This window comes from Miscanthus floridulus, chromosome 8 (genome assembly GCF_019320115.1).
Source record: "Miscanthus floridulus cultivar M001 chromosome 8, ASM1932011v1, whole genome shotgun sequence".
Taxonomy (NCBI): Eukaryota; Viridiplantae; Streptophyta; class Magnoliopsida; order Poales; family Poaceae; genus Miscanthus; species Miscanthus floridulus.
Genome location: NC_089587.1, coordinates 92,553,525 through 92,569,994, shown reverse-complemented (window position 1 = coordinate 92,569,994; position 16,470 = coordinate 92,553,525). Strand labels below are relative to the sequence as shown.

At 44.1% G+C, this 16,470-nt stretch overlaps 2 protein-coding genes across 4 annotated transcripts; one reads left to right on the top strand and one right to left on the bottom strand.

Annotated features, from left to right (window-relative positions):
* Nucleotides 1-383: 383 nt before the first annotated feature.
* On the bottom strand, nt 384-4,021 carry LOC136472940 (uncharacterized). The gene is made up of 7 exons (XM_066470642.1): nt 3,858-4,021; nt 3,505-3,574; nt 3,236-3,395; nt 2,773-2,854; nt 2,481-2,697; nt 1,297-1,361; nt 384-888 (listed from the first exon to the last, which is right to left on the bottom strand). The coding sequence occupies exons 1-7, from the start codon at nt 3,933-3,935 to the stop codon at nt 634-636; spliced, it is 927 nt and encodes a 308-aa protein (XP_066326739.1). The 5' UTR covers nt 3,936-4,021; the 3' UTR covers nt 384-633.
* Nucleotides 4,022-5,012: 991 nt separating this feature from the next.
* On the top strand, nt 5,013-16,362 carry LOC136476981 (aspartic proteinase 36-like). 3 transcript variants are annotated; one of them, XM_066474972.1, is made up of 12 exons: nt 5,013-5,516; nt 5,624-5,753; nt 5,861-6,108; nt 6,609-6,833; nt 12,995-13,157; nt 13,247-13,317; nt 13,604-13,694; nt 13,964-14,032; nt 14,129-14,320; nt 14,963-15,038; nt 15,111-15,182; nt 15,859-16,362. In XM_066474972.1, the coding sequence occupies exons 1-12, from the start codon at nt 5,260-5,262 to the stop codon at nt 16,002-16,004; spliced, it is 1,740 nt and encodes a 579-aa protein (XP_066331069.1). In that variant the 5' UTR covers nt 5,013-5,259; the 3' UTR covers nt 16,005-16,362. The 3 variants fall into 3 exon arrangements, 2 of the variants coding, with proteins under 2 accessions (XP_066331069.1, XP_066331070.1); XR_010763796.1 differs by lacking the exon at nt 15,859-16,362 and having other exon boundaries at nt 14,129-14,294; nt 15,111-15,151; XM_066474973.1 differs by lacking the exons at nt 13,964-14,032; nt 14,129-14,320 and having other exon boundaries at nt 5,018-5,516; nt 15,859-16,354.
* The last annotated feature ends 108 nt before the right edge of the window (nt 16,363-16,470 follow it).

Below are 16,470 nucleotides of genomic sequence, written 5' to 3'. Positions count from 1 at the left end.
TGAGCATATATATCGAGAAACACTATCTTCATAGCTACAACCTTTTTGTTGATCATTATTTTTTCACCATTTTCTCAAACGCACACCATCGTAACAATGCACACAAAAAATGGAAACACTCGATTGGCAGACAGTGAACTTTAGTATTTTTATATGCTCAAGTATAATCTTTTTAATTTGGGCGTTCACCCATGTTTAGCAACGAGACAACTTTAATTGACATTAGCACTTTTTTCAGCTGCTAGGTCACATTTTAGAAAGATTAGAGAAACGAAATGAGAGTATCACAAGGAAATTGGCATCCTAGCTGGATTGTCCTGATTAGAGAAACGAAATGAGAGTATCACAAGGAAATGAGAGTAATCACATACTGATAGCTGTGCTGAACTGTAATAAGCAATGCCTCATTTGGATTATTGTTTCCTGTATACCTTCTTACTCAAACTCTTAATGCCATAGCATAGATACATCCAGCTTGTATCTATCAAATTAACAGCCATTATCGAACAACCACAGTAATTATTAAGTACAATGATACCTCCAACGGCTTGATCCTTGTGTGGCATTTCCATAATAATATCTGCCTAAAATCACTTTCCAGTGCACCTAAAACAAAATATCTAGATCGAGTTTCTACCACGTGAATGAAGGCAAAACATAAGAAAGATATGATCCATGCTTGCTGCACAGTAAATTGATGGCATCCTCCCCAGCAGTTTCTCCAAATCCACCGAGTCCAAGTTCATCTGCATGAATCCCTCCAGTAATGAACGCAGATGCGATTCCTGACGCATTTGCTCCTTTGATGTCGTGGTGCAGCGAATCACCCACCATGATACATTCATGAGCATCAACACCTGCTAGGGACATCGCTGATGTATAGATCACCTGACAAAGCCATAACACATTAGTAGCTAACACAAAAGGTTCTCCCCACCTACCATACAAAAACAGAATTTTAGCAAGGGAAAAACTTTAAAAGGGTGCACTAGCGTGTGGTTCATCATATTCTTTGAGTGCCATTGCAACTAAGTATCATGCTGATGCTGACGTAGCTTGATGACAGATGTAGAGGGGGCCGAGCTAAATCAAGTTATGCTTAACAAATTTGTCGAATAAAATCAAGTGATTTCTTGAGAAATCTGAAGACTGAGGAGCCATGTCCCTCGATTAAGCTCCGCTGCTGCATGCAGATAGAGTTGAATTGTTCCTTTTCTTTTCTCGAACATGCAGAAAAGATGCAGTTGAATTGTTCTTTAATCTACACACGTAGACATGCCATGACTAGTTGAATACCTTATCAGGCTTCCCCATCCATTTCACTTCACCACCAAGACTCTCATATTTAGCTGCCAAAGTGCCTAAAAGGAGATATTACATTTGCGTGAATAACCAGAAATGTACAAGTTAAAAGCAACATAGGCTTACATACTGAGCAAAAGCTTTACATCATACTCTCATAATTAAGCAATATCTAAATTGGTAGTGCAGCCATGCAGATTCATTTTAAGCTAAACAACATAGGAGTAATACTTAACATCATGATCATAAGCCATGCAGATTCATTCCAAGCTAAACAACACACCAGTGGTGGATAAAAGCATGCAAAAAAGTTGAGAAGTCCAAAAGAAAGGGTTTTAACAGTGCAGTAATCCAGCAGGGTGGATGAAGTGGCGCCAAGCATCTGGTGTCCTATGTGACAAAAGGGTAGTACAAAAGCTAAAAGGCAAGTTTTATACCTGCTATGTTGTATGGTGCAGAATGTTGGCCTACGAAAAAACGACATGTTCAACAGATAAGTGTCGCGGAAATGCGTATGTTGCGTTGGATTTGCGGTCATACAAGAAGGGATCGAGTTCGGAACGATGATATACGTGATAGATTAGGGGTAGCACCAATTGAAGAAAAGCTTGTCCAACACCGGTTGAGATGGTTTGGACATGTCCAACGGAGACCTCCAGAGGCACAGATGCGTAGTGGAATCCTAAGCCAGGATAGTATCATGAAGAGAGGCAGAAGAAGACCGAAGTTGACTTAGGTAGAGGCAATAAAATGAGACTTGAAAGGATGGAATATACCCAAAGACTTAGCCTTAGATAGGAGTGCTTGGAAAACAGCTATTCACGTGCCTGTTTGGGACTTAAAGACTTTGTTGTTGTTGTTGTTGTTGTGGTGGTGCAACCCCATCGCTGCCATCAACACAACACTTCTTCAAAAATGAGTTGAGGCTCTGGCGCCTGAAAACTCCAGGAACTATTTTTTGGTCGCGGAGAGGGTCTAGTGTGAGTGTTTTTAGTAAGGTCGGTTCATTGTTGACATGTATATTAGGTGATTAACTTTGGTGTTTTGCTGCAACCTTCTCTTATCTCCTAGGTGAGGTAAAGAGGTTGCTTCGTATGGGATTCTTTCCCCCTTTTCTCTCTCTCTATATACTCTATAAGGATACACATCTGTCCAGTGTGTTCAAGAAAAAAAAATACCAGGCATGACACGGAGATCTCGAGCTTCGACAGTGACATAATCTGGATTAGCTACCACCATTGGAAGTCGCTTTTCTAGGCCAAGCATTAAAACCTGCTCAAGCTCCTCGAGACTTTTGGGAAGAGGATCACCAGAAGGTGAACCAAGGGCTTCAGTACCGTGGGCTAATATAAACTCTGCATCATCAACATTGTTCACAACTTGCAAACCAAGGCCCTATAGTATGAGAAATTGAAAAACTGATTAGAATAAACCCATTCCGATGCTAAGTGGAAGTGGCAGGAGACAAACCTCCAGAGAGATTGCTCCTCGATCGCCCCAAGTGATATGGATACACTTCCTTCCAAGGGCTGCAAACCATGGGTCGTTTCTCCTATATTCACAGATTAAATCATAGAGGAGGATTAATAGACAGTTTATCTTGCAGTAAAATGAAGAAAGTTTTTCTACAATTTCCGAGTATGTCCACATCAAGGTACCAAATATTATTGCATACAAGAAAAAGGAACTCCTCTGGTTGGTAGTATCATAAACATTTTGGTTGATATGCGCAGTCCAATGTAAAAATGAAACCCTCAACACCCAGCAAATGTTAAGGTAATTTAGGGGCTGTTTGCCTGGGAGGCCACGAACCAAACAAGCCCTTAAAGCCTATCATACTCATATATCAAGTTTTACATCCTTAAAGTTAAAGGAGACAATGAGCACAAACATAACTTCTATCGGCAGAAGAAACAGCCCCCAGGAAGCTTACTTCTGAAGGTGTTGATGTGTGAGCTCCCCACTGGTGATGGTTGCGAGGAAACAGGACGTGTCGAACCCCAGGCTCTTGAGCTTCTCCATTGTCACAGATGACCGCCTAGAGGAATTGCTGATAATAACCATCTTTGCCCCATTCCCCGCAAGCTTCTCCACTGCAAGAATCAACTTGATTGTTCACAAATAAATAGCAGCATCACAACACAAAAGGAAACAAAAAACAAGCTAAACAGAAGTAGCTACACGTTCTCTGTGCCAACATACATGCCAGAATGGCGCCAGGGTACGGCTTCTTCCCGTCGTGAAGAACGCCAAACTGGTCCAGGAAACATGCCTGCGAGAGTGCGAGACAGATTCAGCTGTAGCCAAATGAGAGCGTAGCAGCAGGGAATGGCAAGGACAGCTTCTAATTTCCACAACGATAAGGCGATTTCTCTACAGGATCTGCGATCTGGTGATCGGAATCGGCGTCCCACGGTTAGTCGCAAGGCGAATCCCAATCACTGCAGCTACTACACTACAGTGACTCGCGAAGCCAAGCAAAGCAACAGGAGGGGCGAGCGATTGTGATTAAAGCAGGTAATAGCTTGGTTCCTGGGAAGTGGGGAGGAGCTTGCCTTAAAGCGGCCGGACTCGGCGATGACTCGGATCCCGGCCACCCTCTCAAACACCGGCGCCGACGCCGCGGAGGCCATTCTCTCCTCCCCCGCCGCCGCCCGGACCTGGAGCCAAGAAGCGGAGGGTGGAGTGGAGGCGACGCGAGGAAAAGGAGACTTTTCCTGCGTGCCATAGTATGCGCTGAAAAAAAAATTGAGCGGTCTTCGGCGTCGCTGGTAGAGATAAAAACGGTACACATATTTTTCGATCGGATTTGAAACCGAATTCGTTTAGAGGAGTTGAGATCTGTTCGTATCCGAATCCGAATATCCAACATTCGATACCGTATCCGTATCCGAATACTCAAATCACATATTTATGATGTCGATATCCAATCATATCCTATCCGACACAGTTGACACTATCCGTATTCGAATTCGAATCCGGACAGAAATATAAAAACAAAAGTAATATCGGTGATATCCATCCGTATCCGATCCGTTTTCATCCCTGGTCACTACTCTAACTTTTTTTTTTTTGTCCTCCATGCCACTTCCGGCAGTTTGGACTTTAACGCCGTTAAACTGCAGGTGTGAAAATACGAAAATGCCCTTAAGTTCAAATATGTTATTAATTTTTTAAGCATCTTAACGACTTCAAATGAAAAAAATTAAAACAAGAAAGTTGTAGATCTCGTCGAGATCTATAATTTTCATATAAAAATTATTTTTATTTAATTCCACAAAAAAATATGATTTGATACGATTAATATATCTTAGAAAAATCATATTATTTTTTTTGGAATTAAATGAAAAAAAATTATAGATCTCGACGAGATCTACAACTTTCTAGTTTTGAGTTTTTTCATTTGGAGTCGTTAAGATGCTAAAAAAATTAATAACATATTTGAATTTAAGGGCATTTTCGTCTTTTCACACCTGCAGTTTGACGGCGTTAGAGTTCAAACTGACGGAAGTGGCATGGAGGACACGAAAAAATTAAAATATTAGCACTAAAGACCGCTGAATTTTTTCAGAGACACATGGGATTACGATCTTTTATACGAGAAAAAGCCAGCGGGTTTTGTTAGTCCAAGTTAATAAAAAATTTTGACCATTCGATCCTAATTTGACGGGTCCTTTTTCTTCCGCACATATCCTGCTTCTCCCTTCCCAATACGAGCGTGCCGCGAATTGGCCGTCCCCAACGAGCTGTCCGCCCCGCCCCCCGCTTTCGTCCCCGTTTTCCGGTGCCTTGCTTGCCCCTGCTTCCTCGCTCAAATGCCTCCCAGGCCGAGGCTCCGACGCCGTGGGGAGGAGGAGGAGGAGGAGGAGCAACGGCCAGCGGGGGAGGACACGAATCGTAGCCGGCCTCCCGCCCGTTGCGGTTCGAATTGCCGTCTGTCCCACCCACGAATAATCCATGGCTCCGCCTCCGCCTCGGCGTGCTGCCCTCCTCCTCGCTGCGCTGCTGCTGCTGGCGTTGGCCGGGTCCGCCTTCCCCGGCGCCACGGCTACCGGCGTCTTCCAGGTGCGCCGCAAGTTTCCCGTGGGTGTGGGAGGGGGTGCTGCTGGCGCCAACATCAGCGCCCTTCGCGCCCACGACGGCACCCGCCACGGCCGCCTCCTCGCGGCCGCCGACCTCCCTCTTGGCGGCCTCGGCCTCCCCACCGACACTGGGTACGTTCCCGCGCTCGCTGGCTTGTTTATTTTGGAAGGATTTCCCGGTGGGTGCTTGATTTGAATTTGAATGTGGTTGATTTTTGGGCCGGTCCGGGCGTGCGCAGCCTCTACTACACGGAGGTCAAGCTCGGGACGCCGCCCAAGCGCTATTACGTCCAGGTCGACACCGGCAGCGACATCCTCTGGGTCAACTGCATCACCTGCGAGCAATGCCCCCGCAAGAGCGGACTCGGGGTACCATTTCCCACTTTCTTTCTTTTTTTGTTTGTGTGTCTGAACTGCAGATTAATCCAGTTGTGTCCATATTTTGATGTGAATGCGGTGTGTGCGTCTCTGTGCAGTTAGACTTGACGCTCTACGACCCCAAGGCGTCCTCGACCGGGAGCACGGTGATGTGCGATCAGGGATTCTGTGCAGCCACCTTTGGGGGAAGGCTGCCAAAGTGCAGCGCCAATGTGCCCTGTGAATATAGTGTCACGTACGGTGATGGTAGCTCGACGGTAGGTTCCTTCGTCAACGATGCACTGCAGTTTGATCAGGTGACTGGGGATGGGCAGACACAGTCTGCCAATGCCAGCGTCATTTTTGGGTGAGTACGGTCGTTTCAGTTTATGACATTGCAACCGTTTTTCGTAGGATACCACTCATTCGATAAACTATTATTCTGCCTGAAAAGATTAGCATGATCCTTGGCCATTGCCTCTAATCCTTCTTTAGCATTCATTCAATAGGGCAAGAGGCTATTATGCTGCCTGAAAAGATTAGCATGATACTTGGCCATCGCCCCAAAGATACTTAAACATCCTTGTTTAGCATAAGCTTCAATTTTTTTTGTCCCACTGTGAGGTAATGAAGTTGTATTCTTGGCCCTTTATCCTGGCTACATGTTCTTGTGCTATTATTTCATTGAAAAGATAAGTATCATGGAAAGCATCAACCCTGCTGTGGGATTTGCTATATGCATCCCATGATCTTTATCTAGAATATTGCAATACAAAAACTGAGTAGGAAACAAGCATCATCTAATTAACATTTGTTGATAGTACTGATGTCTTAATTGGGGATAGATGATTCTTCTTTCCTTTGTAGGTGTGGCGCTCAACAAGGTGGGGATTTGGGAAGTTCAAGTCAAGCCCTTGATGGAATTCTTGGTTTTGGTGAGGCAAATACATCAATGCTATCACAACTAGCTACTGCTGGTAAAGTGAAGAAGATATTTGCTCATTGCTTGGATACTGTAAAAGGAGGTGGAATTTTTGCTATTGGAGATGTGGTGCAGCCAAAAGTAAAAACAACACCATTGGTAGCCGACAAGTATGTATGTTAACCTTGCCATACTAATTATCATTTTGGTTGCATTACACTCTCTCTGGAACTGTCCTATTGTTGATAATTTTAAGTAAATTTTGTTTTGGTTTCTAGAACTTGCTTCGGGAAGAGAGATAAAATCCGTATCATAGTTCTGTGTTAAGGGCCAAAAAGATGTGATCATACAATATTTGCACCATGTGTAATGTTTGTTTTTTTGGTAGGATAACATCGTCGCTCCTGCCATGATATAATACAAAATGAACAATGGCCATTCCATAAATAAAAGCTCTAGTTGGATTTAATAGGGAACTTCCATGCCACTTTATAGAATATTTCATAATCTGATTGATGCCAATGATGCATTTCACGAACCACCATTTGTATAGTCCACTAGTCATATAACGCTTTTGAATTGTTCATAGCTGTTGACTTTGATTAATCCTTAAGTCTCCATTTTTATAGTTCACTATTATTGCAATGTAAAAACTCAAGCAAAATGGGGAAAAAAATATCCGTTCCACTCCCAGCTCTAAAAACCTGTTGTTGCTGTACTTGCTCTATGAAATGGTGGACAACTGGCGTGTTACTAGTTTACCAGAAGCCTTACAAGATAGCGTGCACCGCTGCTTGCTTTTATGATTAAAAATGTTGACCAACTGGTGTCCAAGAGCTTGAGGTGGGGTGCTGACTGCTGAGCTAATTTTGACATGTGAAGTGACAAACCTTGCTTATGCACGTTGCTTAGTATCCAACTAACAAGGAAAAAAATTATATGAGAACTGGACACTTATGAAGTATGGAATAAAATATGATAAATAGCATCTGCAAAGAAAATAAAATATGTTGTATGGTGCAGAATGTTGGCCTACGAAAAGACGACATATTCAACAGCTAAGTGTCGCGGAAATGCGTATGTTGCGTTGGATTTGCGGTCATACAAGAAGGGATCGAGTTCGGAACGATGATATACGTGAGAGATTAGGGGTAGCGCCAATTGAAGAAAAGCTCCAACACCGGTTGAGATGGTTTGGACATGTGCAACGAAGACCTCCAGATGCACCGGTGCGTAGTGGAATCCTAAGTCAGGATAGTGTCGATACGGGACCCACAGGATACCCCACAAAGGAGAGAGAAGATCTAGTCTAACTAGGATTCTCCCCTTGTAATCCTAGTAGTAGTACTATTCAGTAATCCTACTAGTAACTCTCATTATAAACCGACTAGGACTCTGGCCTCCTGACTATATAAAGGAGGGCAGGGCTCCTGGACAGAAAGGACGACAATTGTACAACACAACATATCACAATCAATCCAACGCAAAGGCTAACGCCGACTGGACGTAGGGTTATTACTCGATCTACGATCGAGGGCCTGAACCAGGATAAATCTACTGTCTCTTGCGTTTACCGTCGAGTTCTGCATACGCTGAAACCCGAACAAACTGCCCCGGGTACCCCCGTGGTAGGCTATCGGTGGTGAAACATCGACAGGGTAGGGGCTTTCGGCGAATTTGCATCCGAGAGCTCGACGGACCTCGTCATCACCTTGTTCCCGGCGGGATCAGCATGCATCTTCTGCGTCGTTCCGCGGAAGCTCGGCCTTACCATGCCGATCCCCATCGGGTCATACATAGTCAACTCGTCGACTGCATCAAGTCAACATCAATTTGAGATCAACACGGCCGGCTGCACATCCATCTACTCGGATCCGTTCCGTTCGGCACAATTCACTCAGAGATGACAACAGTGCAAGCCGTCCGTCCTTTTCTCCAGGCACAATGAAGCGCAGGCAACGCCGTCAAGCGCTTCCTCCAACATCATCCTCCGAGAGGGCGGGCACTGCACCAACCGGGACCGCCGCCCTGCAGCACTACGTGGGCCGCAGCTGCCTCGTTTTCCGGATCGTGCCCCTGAGGACCTTCGTCGCCAGCTTGGAACACTGCTTCATCGGGCGCTTCAGCTACAGACTACGGCCCCGGAGTTTCCAAATCGAGTTCACGTCGATCACGTACTAAGGAGCCCCGACGCAGGATCAACCTCCAGGGCCCTACAAGCTGACGTTGTCTATTCCAGCACAACAATCGGATTCGAAAAGGTGTTTCATTGTCGTACGCCACAGAATATACGGCTCACGTCAAGGCTTGATCGTACATGCCAATAATCAGAGAAGGACTTACATGCATACACGAGACAGAACAACAATTGTACAACACAACACTTGACAATCAATCCAACGTAGAGGCTAACGCCGACTGGACGTAGGGTTATTACTCGATCCGCGATCGAGGGCGTGAACCAGGATAAATCGACTGTCTCTTGCGTTAACCGTCGAGTTCAGCACACGCCGAAGCCCGAACATACTGCCCTGGGCCGGAGCCAAACCCTCAGAAGGACCCGGCGCGACGGCCACAGTCACCTCCGGAGCGGCCAAGTCCGCAACTTCGCCAGGTAGCTCCGAAGCCCCTGCAGCAACTTCATCAACATAATGTTGTGAGTCCTGAGGCTCGGAACTCGTTGGCACGGCGGGAGGCAGAGAAGAAGTCGATGAAGAAACGAGAGAAGACGAAACACTGAAAAGTGATAAAAGGAAGCACCGATAAGAACCAGAAGAAGGAAGATAGAAGCCAAAAAGATAAAGCCAGAATCTACTCACCCAACCACTTTCTTCTTCGCGAAGCCAAAAGAAGGCCTCGTAGGGGAAACCACGACGGCAAAAACGTCCCCGCCACCCGGCGACGGGAGCGGGATAGCCGACAACGGAGCCGCGGAAGAAGCCAGGGCTGGAGCCGTGGAAGAACTCCGCACTGGAGGAGCGGTAGAGCTCGGTACCGAGGCTACCAAAGAACTCGACACCGGAGCTTCAGAAGAAGTCGGCGCGGGAGCCTCAGAAGAACTCACACCCGACCTCCGATTACTTCAAAAAGTTCAAGACTAAAAGTCAAGACAAAGAAGAGAAATTCAATGCAACAGAAATATGAAAAACAACTCACTGCCGCATGATGAGGGGTACTTCATTATCCTCTTATCCAAAGCAAAGTCATCGCTCGGGAGCTCAACCATGAAGTGCTCGGGACCCGGAGCTGGAACCCAATGCTCGCCCGGAACTCTTCATTCGCTAACGAGCTCGCGCAGCTGGTCTTCGCTTGTTGTTGGAGCCGGCCAAACCTTCTGAGCAGCCCTCATGGCCACGAACTCCTGGTTTTCGATCAAAGAAAGGGATGACTCCTCGTCCACGAAGGTCGCCTGGGACTTGCTTGCGGTTTTCTTCTTTCCCATGAACTGGTGGAAGCAAAAAAGGCACTAGGGAAGATGAAGCTAGGATGATGGTGCTCGGGTGACAGCGACGATGACGGCGGCGGATTTCTGAAAGCTAGGGTTTAAAGGCAAGAGCTGGGCAGCAAGGGAAAGGAAGATAAAAGGTCTTTAAATAGATTTTTCAGTAATAAAAACGGCCCACAAGGCCCGTTAAAACACAGTGTGAGAACGCAACGGTCCATTTACCGACGCAGCTAAAACGACGGAGGGTACAAATCCACACAACGGTACAAACCAACGGGCAGATTTTCAGACTTATCCGTCCAACACCACGGCAGGGCTATCAGATCGCTACAAGAACAACTCGTCGAACCAAGAAGAAAGAAAGGGCTACCTCACAAGGAACAAAGGAACCCGGTTATTTAAGAAAGAACTCGGTAATCTTATGAACGAATAGGGATCACAGCAGAAAAGTAAAAGACAACTCAGAAGACAAGATTCGTTCCATTACAAGTGGCTTCAAAAATAGAAGATTACAAATCTTACAAGACCCAACGAACTCGGTACCACGAAAAGCAAAGTAGCAAAGAGGAACGCGGACACGGCTAGGCTCTGGAACGACTACGTGTCCCAAATTGCTACTCGGAAGGACAAACCGCCATCAGCTACACTGTTTTCTTCAAAGGACGGACGCAGTGCATCCAAGGCGGAAATCGGTAGCACGGCAGGGCAACATGGAGCAGAGAAGGCCGGCGGGCATCTGTCTACCCAAGACCGATGTGATGCTGGATATGGTGTTGATCTGCACCGGACAGTCTCAAGACAGGCGACGAGGATCAACCCAGAATTGCCAGATGAAGGAACGAAGCCCACATCACAAGACTTCCTCCAACTACCGCCACGTACATCCTGGCACAATGCTGTCGCGGGATTAGCCTACCTCTAATCCCTATCACAAGACTTCCTCCAACTACGACAAGACGCAAAGGAACTACAAAATATGCCCGGGGGCTGCTCTACTTCACAAACTACCATGTTCATGACCACGAAGGTTTAAACAGAATGTCCAATGGATGAAAACAAACACTCCGGGACAGTATTTATAGATCAAAGGAGCGGCGCACATGGACTAGGAGTACCAACGAAATAAGCCTAACAAAGGACACAGTGAAAAAAACAGGACTCAATAATGGATGACTCAAGCGAGAGGGAACAGTACTCGAAGACAGGCATATTCGGAAGAATATACCAGTACAGTACAACCCGTGAACAAAAGGCATTTACACTCAACCACCACCATACAACTACCTCTGACAACAGCAGACTATCAAATAATACGCCAAGACCTCGCATCCGAGTTCTTCCGGAACAAAACAACAAGGATATACGCTCGGAGGCTGCATGCTGCGAAACTACTCGGATGATGGTTTAATTCAAGACTAAAGGGCGGCTTCGAAAAGATGCCGCAAAACTACTCAAATAATGACATAACCCAACTCTCAGGAACTACTTCAGAACATAAATTTTCAAACAACATAAAGATTCAAGACCCTCCAACTTTTTGTTCCAAATAGCAAGAGGCTCGGGGGCTACACTCAGTGAGTGCACTTTTTCTTCGAAAAAGCGCACGTCACCAAAAGACTTCCTCAACGCAGACCACTTCAAGACATTACGATAAAAAGAACCCGGAACGAGCCATATTCGAGTTCTTTTTTATAAAACTTCAACGAACAAACAGAGCAACTTCAAGACAAGATCCTACAGCTACTTGTTCCAAATAGCAAGAGGCTCGGGGGCTACAACCAGATGGACATACTTTTTCTTCAAAAAAGCACTCACCACTCGAAGGTCCCAAGAAACGCTATAAGGTTTCACTTCAGAAAGCACTCGGATGACGTTTGTTACTACTCATCAAGACCTGAAAGAGCAAAACGAGACTTTCAGAGCTCAACCATGAAGTGCTCGGGAGCTTGTCGATACGGGACCCACAGGATACCCCACAAAGGAGAGAGAAGATCTAGTCTAACTAGGATTCTTCCCTTGTAATCCTAGTAGTAGTACTATTCAGTAATTCTACTAGTAACTCTCATTATAAACCGACTAGGACTCTGGCCTCCTGACTATATAAAGGAGGGCAGGGCTCCTGGACAGAAAGGACGACAATTGTACATCACAACATATCACAATCAATCCAACGCAAAGGCTAACGCCGACTGGACGTAGGGTTATTACTCGATCTACGATCGAGGGCCTAAACCAGGATAAATCGACTGTCTCTTACGTTTACCGTCGAGTTCTGCATACGCTGAAACCCGAACAAACTGCCCCGGGTACCCCCGTGGTAGGCTATCGATGGTGAAACATCGACAGATAGTAACGTGAAGAGAGGCAGAGGAAGACCGAAGTTGACTTGGGTAGAGGCAATAAAAGGAGACTTGAAAGGATGGAATATACCCAAAGACTTAGCCTTAGATAGGAGTGCTTGGAAGACAGCTATTCACGTGCCTGAACCTTGATTGCTTCTGTTGGGTTTCAACTCTAGCCTACCCCAACTTGTTTGGGACTTAAAGGCTTTGTTGTTGTTGTTGTATTAAAATATTTGGTCTTTGGACAAATGTTCTGTCACTGGCATTTGTGCTATGCTACAAACAGATGTTTCACCAATGCTGTTGTGCTAGATGCTAGTGCTAGTGACCCTTCCTGTTCTTTTTTCCCATGGCCTCTTCGAACATACAATTGTTTTTGTGAGTTTTGAGTCGGTAAAAAGTCCGGTATCAATGGCATTATTACAAACTTTATATGAACGCACAGTTTCTTGGCACATAGTTTTAGTTCTACTTAAGATATTGCAGCTGGCTGTTTTACTTCATTTATACCATACTCATAACCTGTCATGATTTTACTTTCCAGGCCACACTACAATGTGAACCTTAAGACAATCGATGTTGGTGGCACTACACTAGAACTCCCGACAGATATTTTTAAACCAGATGATAAAAAGGGTACCATAATCGACAGTGGTACCACCTTGACATACCTTCCAGAATTGGTTTTCAAAAAAGTAATGCTCGCGGTATGACAAAGACCCCGTGCTAGTTCTTCCCTTGTGATGTTTGACCATATGCCTTTTCTTTACATATTAGGTTTCTCAATCAATTGTAGGTATTTAACAAGCATCAGGATATAACCTTCCATGATGTTCAAGATTTTTTGTGTTTCCAATATCCTGGAAGGTATGTTTTAGTAGTTTACACAATATAGCTGCAGTTGGAAGAGTACTAATTATTACCTGCAATTCCTTCCATGCTGCATTTCATACATGCTGAAATATATTTATTGAAATCTTGGTATCGATAATGCTCTCTCATACTTCTTTCATGAATTAACATCCTCATCTCTTCGATTCTTCACACTTGCTCTGTTTTCATTTGAATTGGCACAAAGATGAATCACCAGCCCATAGATTATATTCTCTTGCTATGATTATGATTCTAATTGTTGTGTTCATTTCTCTTGCAGTGTAGATGATGGATTCCCAACCATCACCTTCCATTTTGAGGATGATCTTGCGCTGCATGTGTATCCCCATGAGTACTTTTTCCCAAATGGGGTAACATGACATTTCTCTCCTAGTAGAGTAACTCTTAATTCATCCATTGCCATGGGTTCATCATGGTTCCAGCTTATAGCACTTGAAAGTGGTTTCAGTGCTCTCGTCTTTCTTTCTCCCCTTTTGCATAAACTACATGATAATGGTTAAAATAAAACACTTTTGTAATTTGTAATATCATGTGTGCCATTGGTAATCAATGTGAAAAACAATAACTAAACTAGTATATATGAATGTCTGATGCATCTACCTTATGCTGTCTTTTCCAGTTACATTGTTTATTTGTTAGGATTTTGGTTCTCCAAAAATTTCGCAATCACTCCATATCAAGCCTCCAGGCGGGTTTTCTTTTCATCTGTCTTTTAATATTGTCTGTTTGCCCCTGATGTGAAATAATTTTGCTGAACTCGAGAGAGATTTTCTTTTGGATAAAGGTGTCAAAGTATACTAAGGAAAATTGCCAGAACACCCGGTCAAACCTACGTTGCCAAAATGCCATTGATCTATCAATCTATGTGACTATGCCAATGATAGTTGGTAGCCTTGTCCCGCATGTCATACACTCGATGGAATGTTGGCAAAACTGCAATTTCACTAATGGTATGGTGGCAACTTCCCAAACACTGGTATTACACGATTGACCACGGTCATCACCCATTAGTACTTAATTTGCTTCAAACTTAGTAAACATGAGTACTACCGAAGCAAACCCCAACTACATTTACAACACATCTAGATTTACGTGCGCTTGAAGATTACATTACATGTCAAAGTTCATCCACACTGTAGAGAGGTTAAAGAAAAATCGCACACATTCATATTGCCAACATGAATGACATGTACATGCCTTGTGTGCCTTTGACATTTCTGATAGGTCTCATCGCCTTTTCAGACTGCACCATTATTTTTCTTATAAAGAGAAATAGCCTACCACTTCTGTATATGTATACATTCTCTTTATTATATGTTTGTAGCTGGAAACTCTTTTCTTTTCGGGAGTAATTTTTTTAAGTAACCTTTGTAGATACATGACATTGAAACTCCTGTACAGTAAAGCAGTAAAGCTCTATGCTTCACGTTCTACAGTATTAATATATAGGCATAACTAAGAGTTATTTCAGTAAATTTGTAATCAAAGTCCATTTTTGATATTTGGACTCTAGCACAACAACTGTTTGAAATAGCAGAGCATGCAAGTTCCATTTCCGAGTGCATAAAAAGTACATGATCATGACTTTTATGGTCTACATTTTTTGTTCCCTGAGCAGAATGACGTATACTGTGTGGGATTCCAAAATGGTGCATTACAGTCAAAGGACGGAAAGGACATTGTGCTTATGGGAGGTCAGCACTGCACTAGCAAATCGTTTTTGTTCTTAACGCTGTGTTTTTGACACTACGTCTGTTTTCTTTCAGATCTTGTCCTTTCAAACAAGTTGGTTGTCTATGACTTGGAAAATCGAGTCATTGGGTGGACTGACTATAACTGTAAGTGTTAGCACGTTCTAATCTGCTCATCCTTAGTTCATTTCATAATACATTGCAGTCATAGTCAGTGGCGGAGCTTGAACTAAACTGAGAGGGGACCAATCAAACTTGAGGTATTAATAGAGCGGGCTAGATTAGCGATTCATCAGCATTTAAGTGGTGGAATTAAGTCTTCGTTCACTTTAGTATACACAAAGCTCCGCCCCTGGTCATAGTTTGCTGTTTTATTTCCAGTGACTAGTTCCAAAATATTTTACATGAAACTGGGAGCCATGAGCTTAGCATACAATAATTTATATTCTTGTTAACCGTCAATTACCATTACATATGTAGTTTGGGATAAAAGTTCATCCACATTTACTTCCTTTTTGTTTTTGGTGGTGCAAGCGGTAGAGTCTTACCGCCTGTGACCGGAAGATCCCGGTTCGAGTCGCGGTCTCCTCGCATTGCACAGGCGAGGGTAAGGCTTGCCACTAACACCCTTTCCCAGCCCCCGCACAGAGCGGGGGCTCTTTGCACTGGGTACGCCCTTGTTTTTGGTGAAAGACACTTTCAGAGGGAAAAATGAAAACCCATGGTTGGTTAGTACAAGCATTGCACTGTTCTGAATCATAAATACCAGTCATGGGTTGCCCCATATTTTCACAACTATCTGGTCATCTGCTTGTAATTTCAGGTTCGTCGAGCATTAAAATTAAGGACGACAAAACGGGCACAACATCTACTGTCAATTCACATGACTTGTCCTTTGGATCGAAATTCCACTGGCACATGTCCCTGGTTCTGTTGGTAACAATGGTGTGCAGTTATTTGATATGCTAACTCTATTGTACTTACGACACGAACACTGATGGAAATCCATTTGGTTCGTATATTCTTTCCACGAAAAGGAAATGTAGGGCTTTAGGTTGTGTCCTCTGACCACGGAAAATAATGAAAACAGAAACACTGTACAGTGTACACTATACTGAGCCATTGTTTGACTAGTGTAATGCTGGGGTGAGGAATATATGGTCGCACGTGAGTTGAGTTTCCCGTTAAAAAATTGCATGTGCCAAATAAGAATATTTTTTGTTTGCAGTACAGCAATGTTCTGACATTTCTTTGGGAAATCAATTGTTGTTTGGTGTAAACTTTCATTCTCCCATTTTTTTAATAGCATTCTGACATTTCTGTGGAGTAAAAAAACGTGATATATGGTGATTGAGAACCCTAAGACTGGGTCGAAAAAATGGTGGTACTGGAAACTTTTTATTTGATCCTGATCTGTAGCTGGTATGACCGTCGA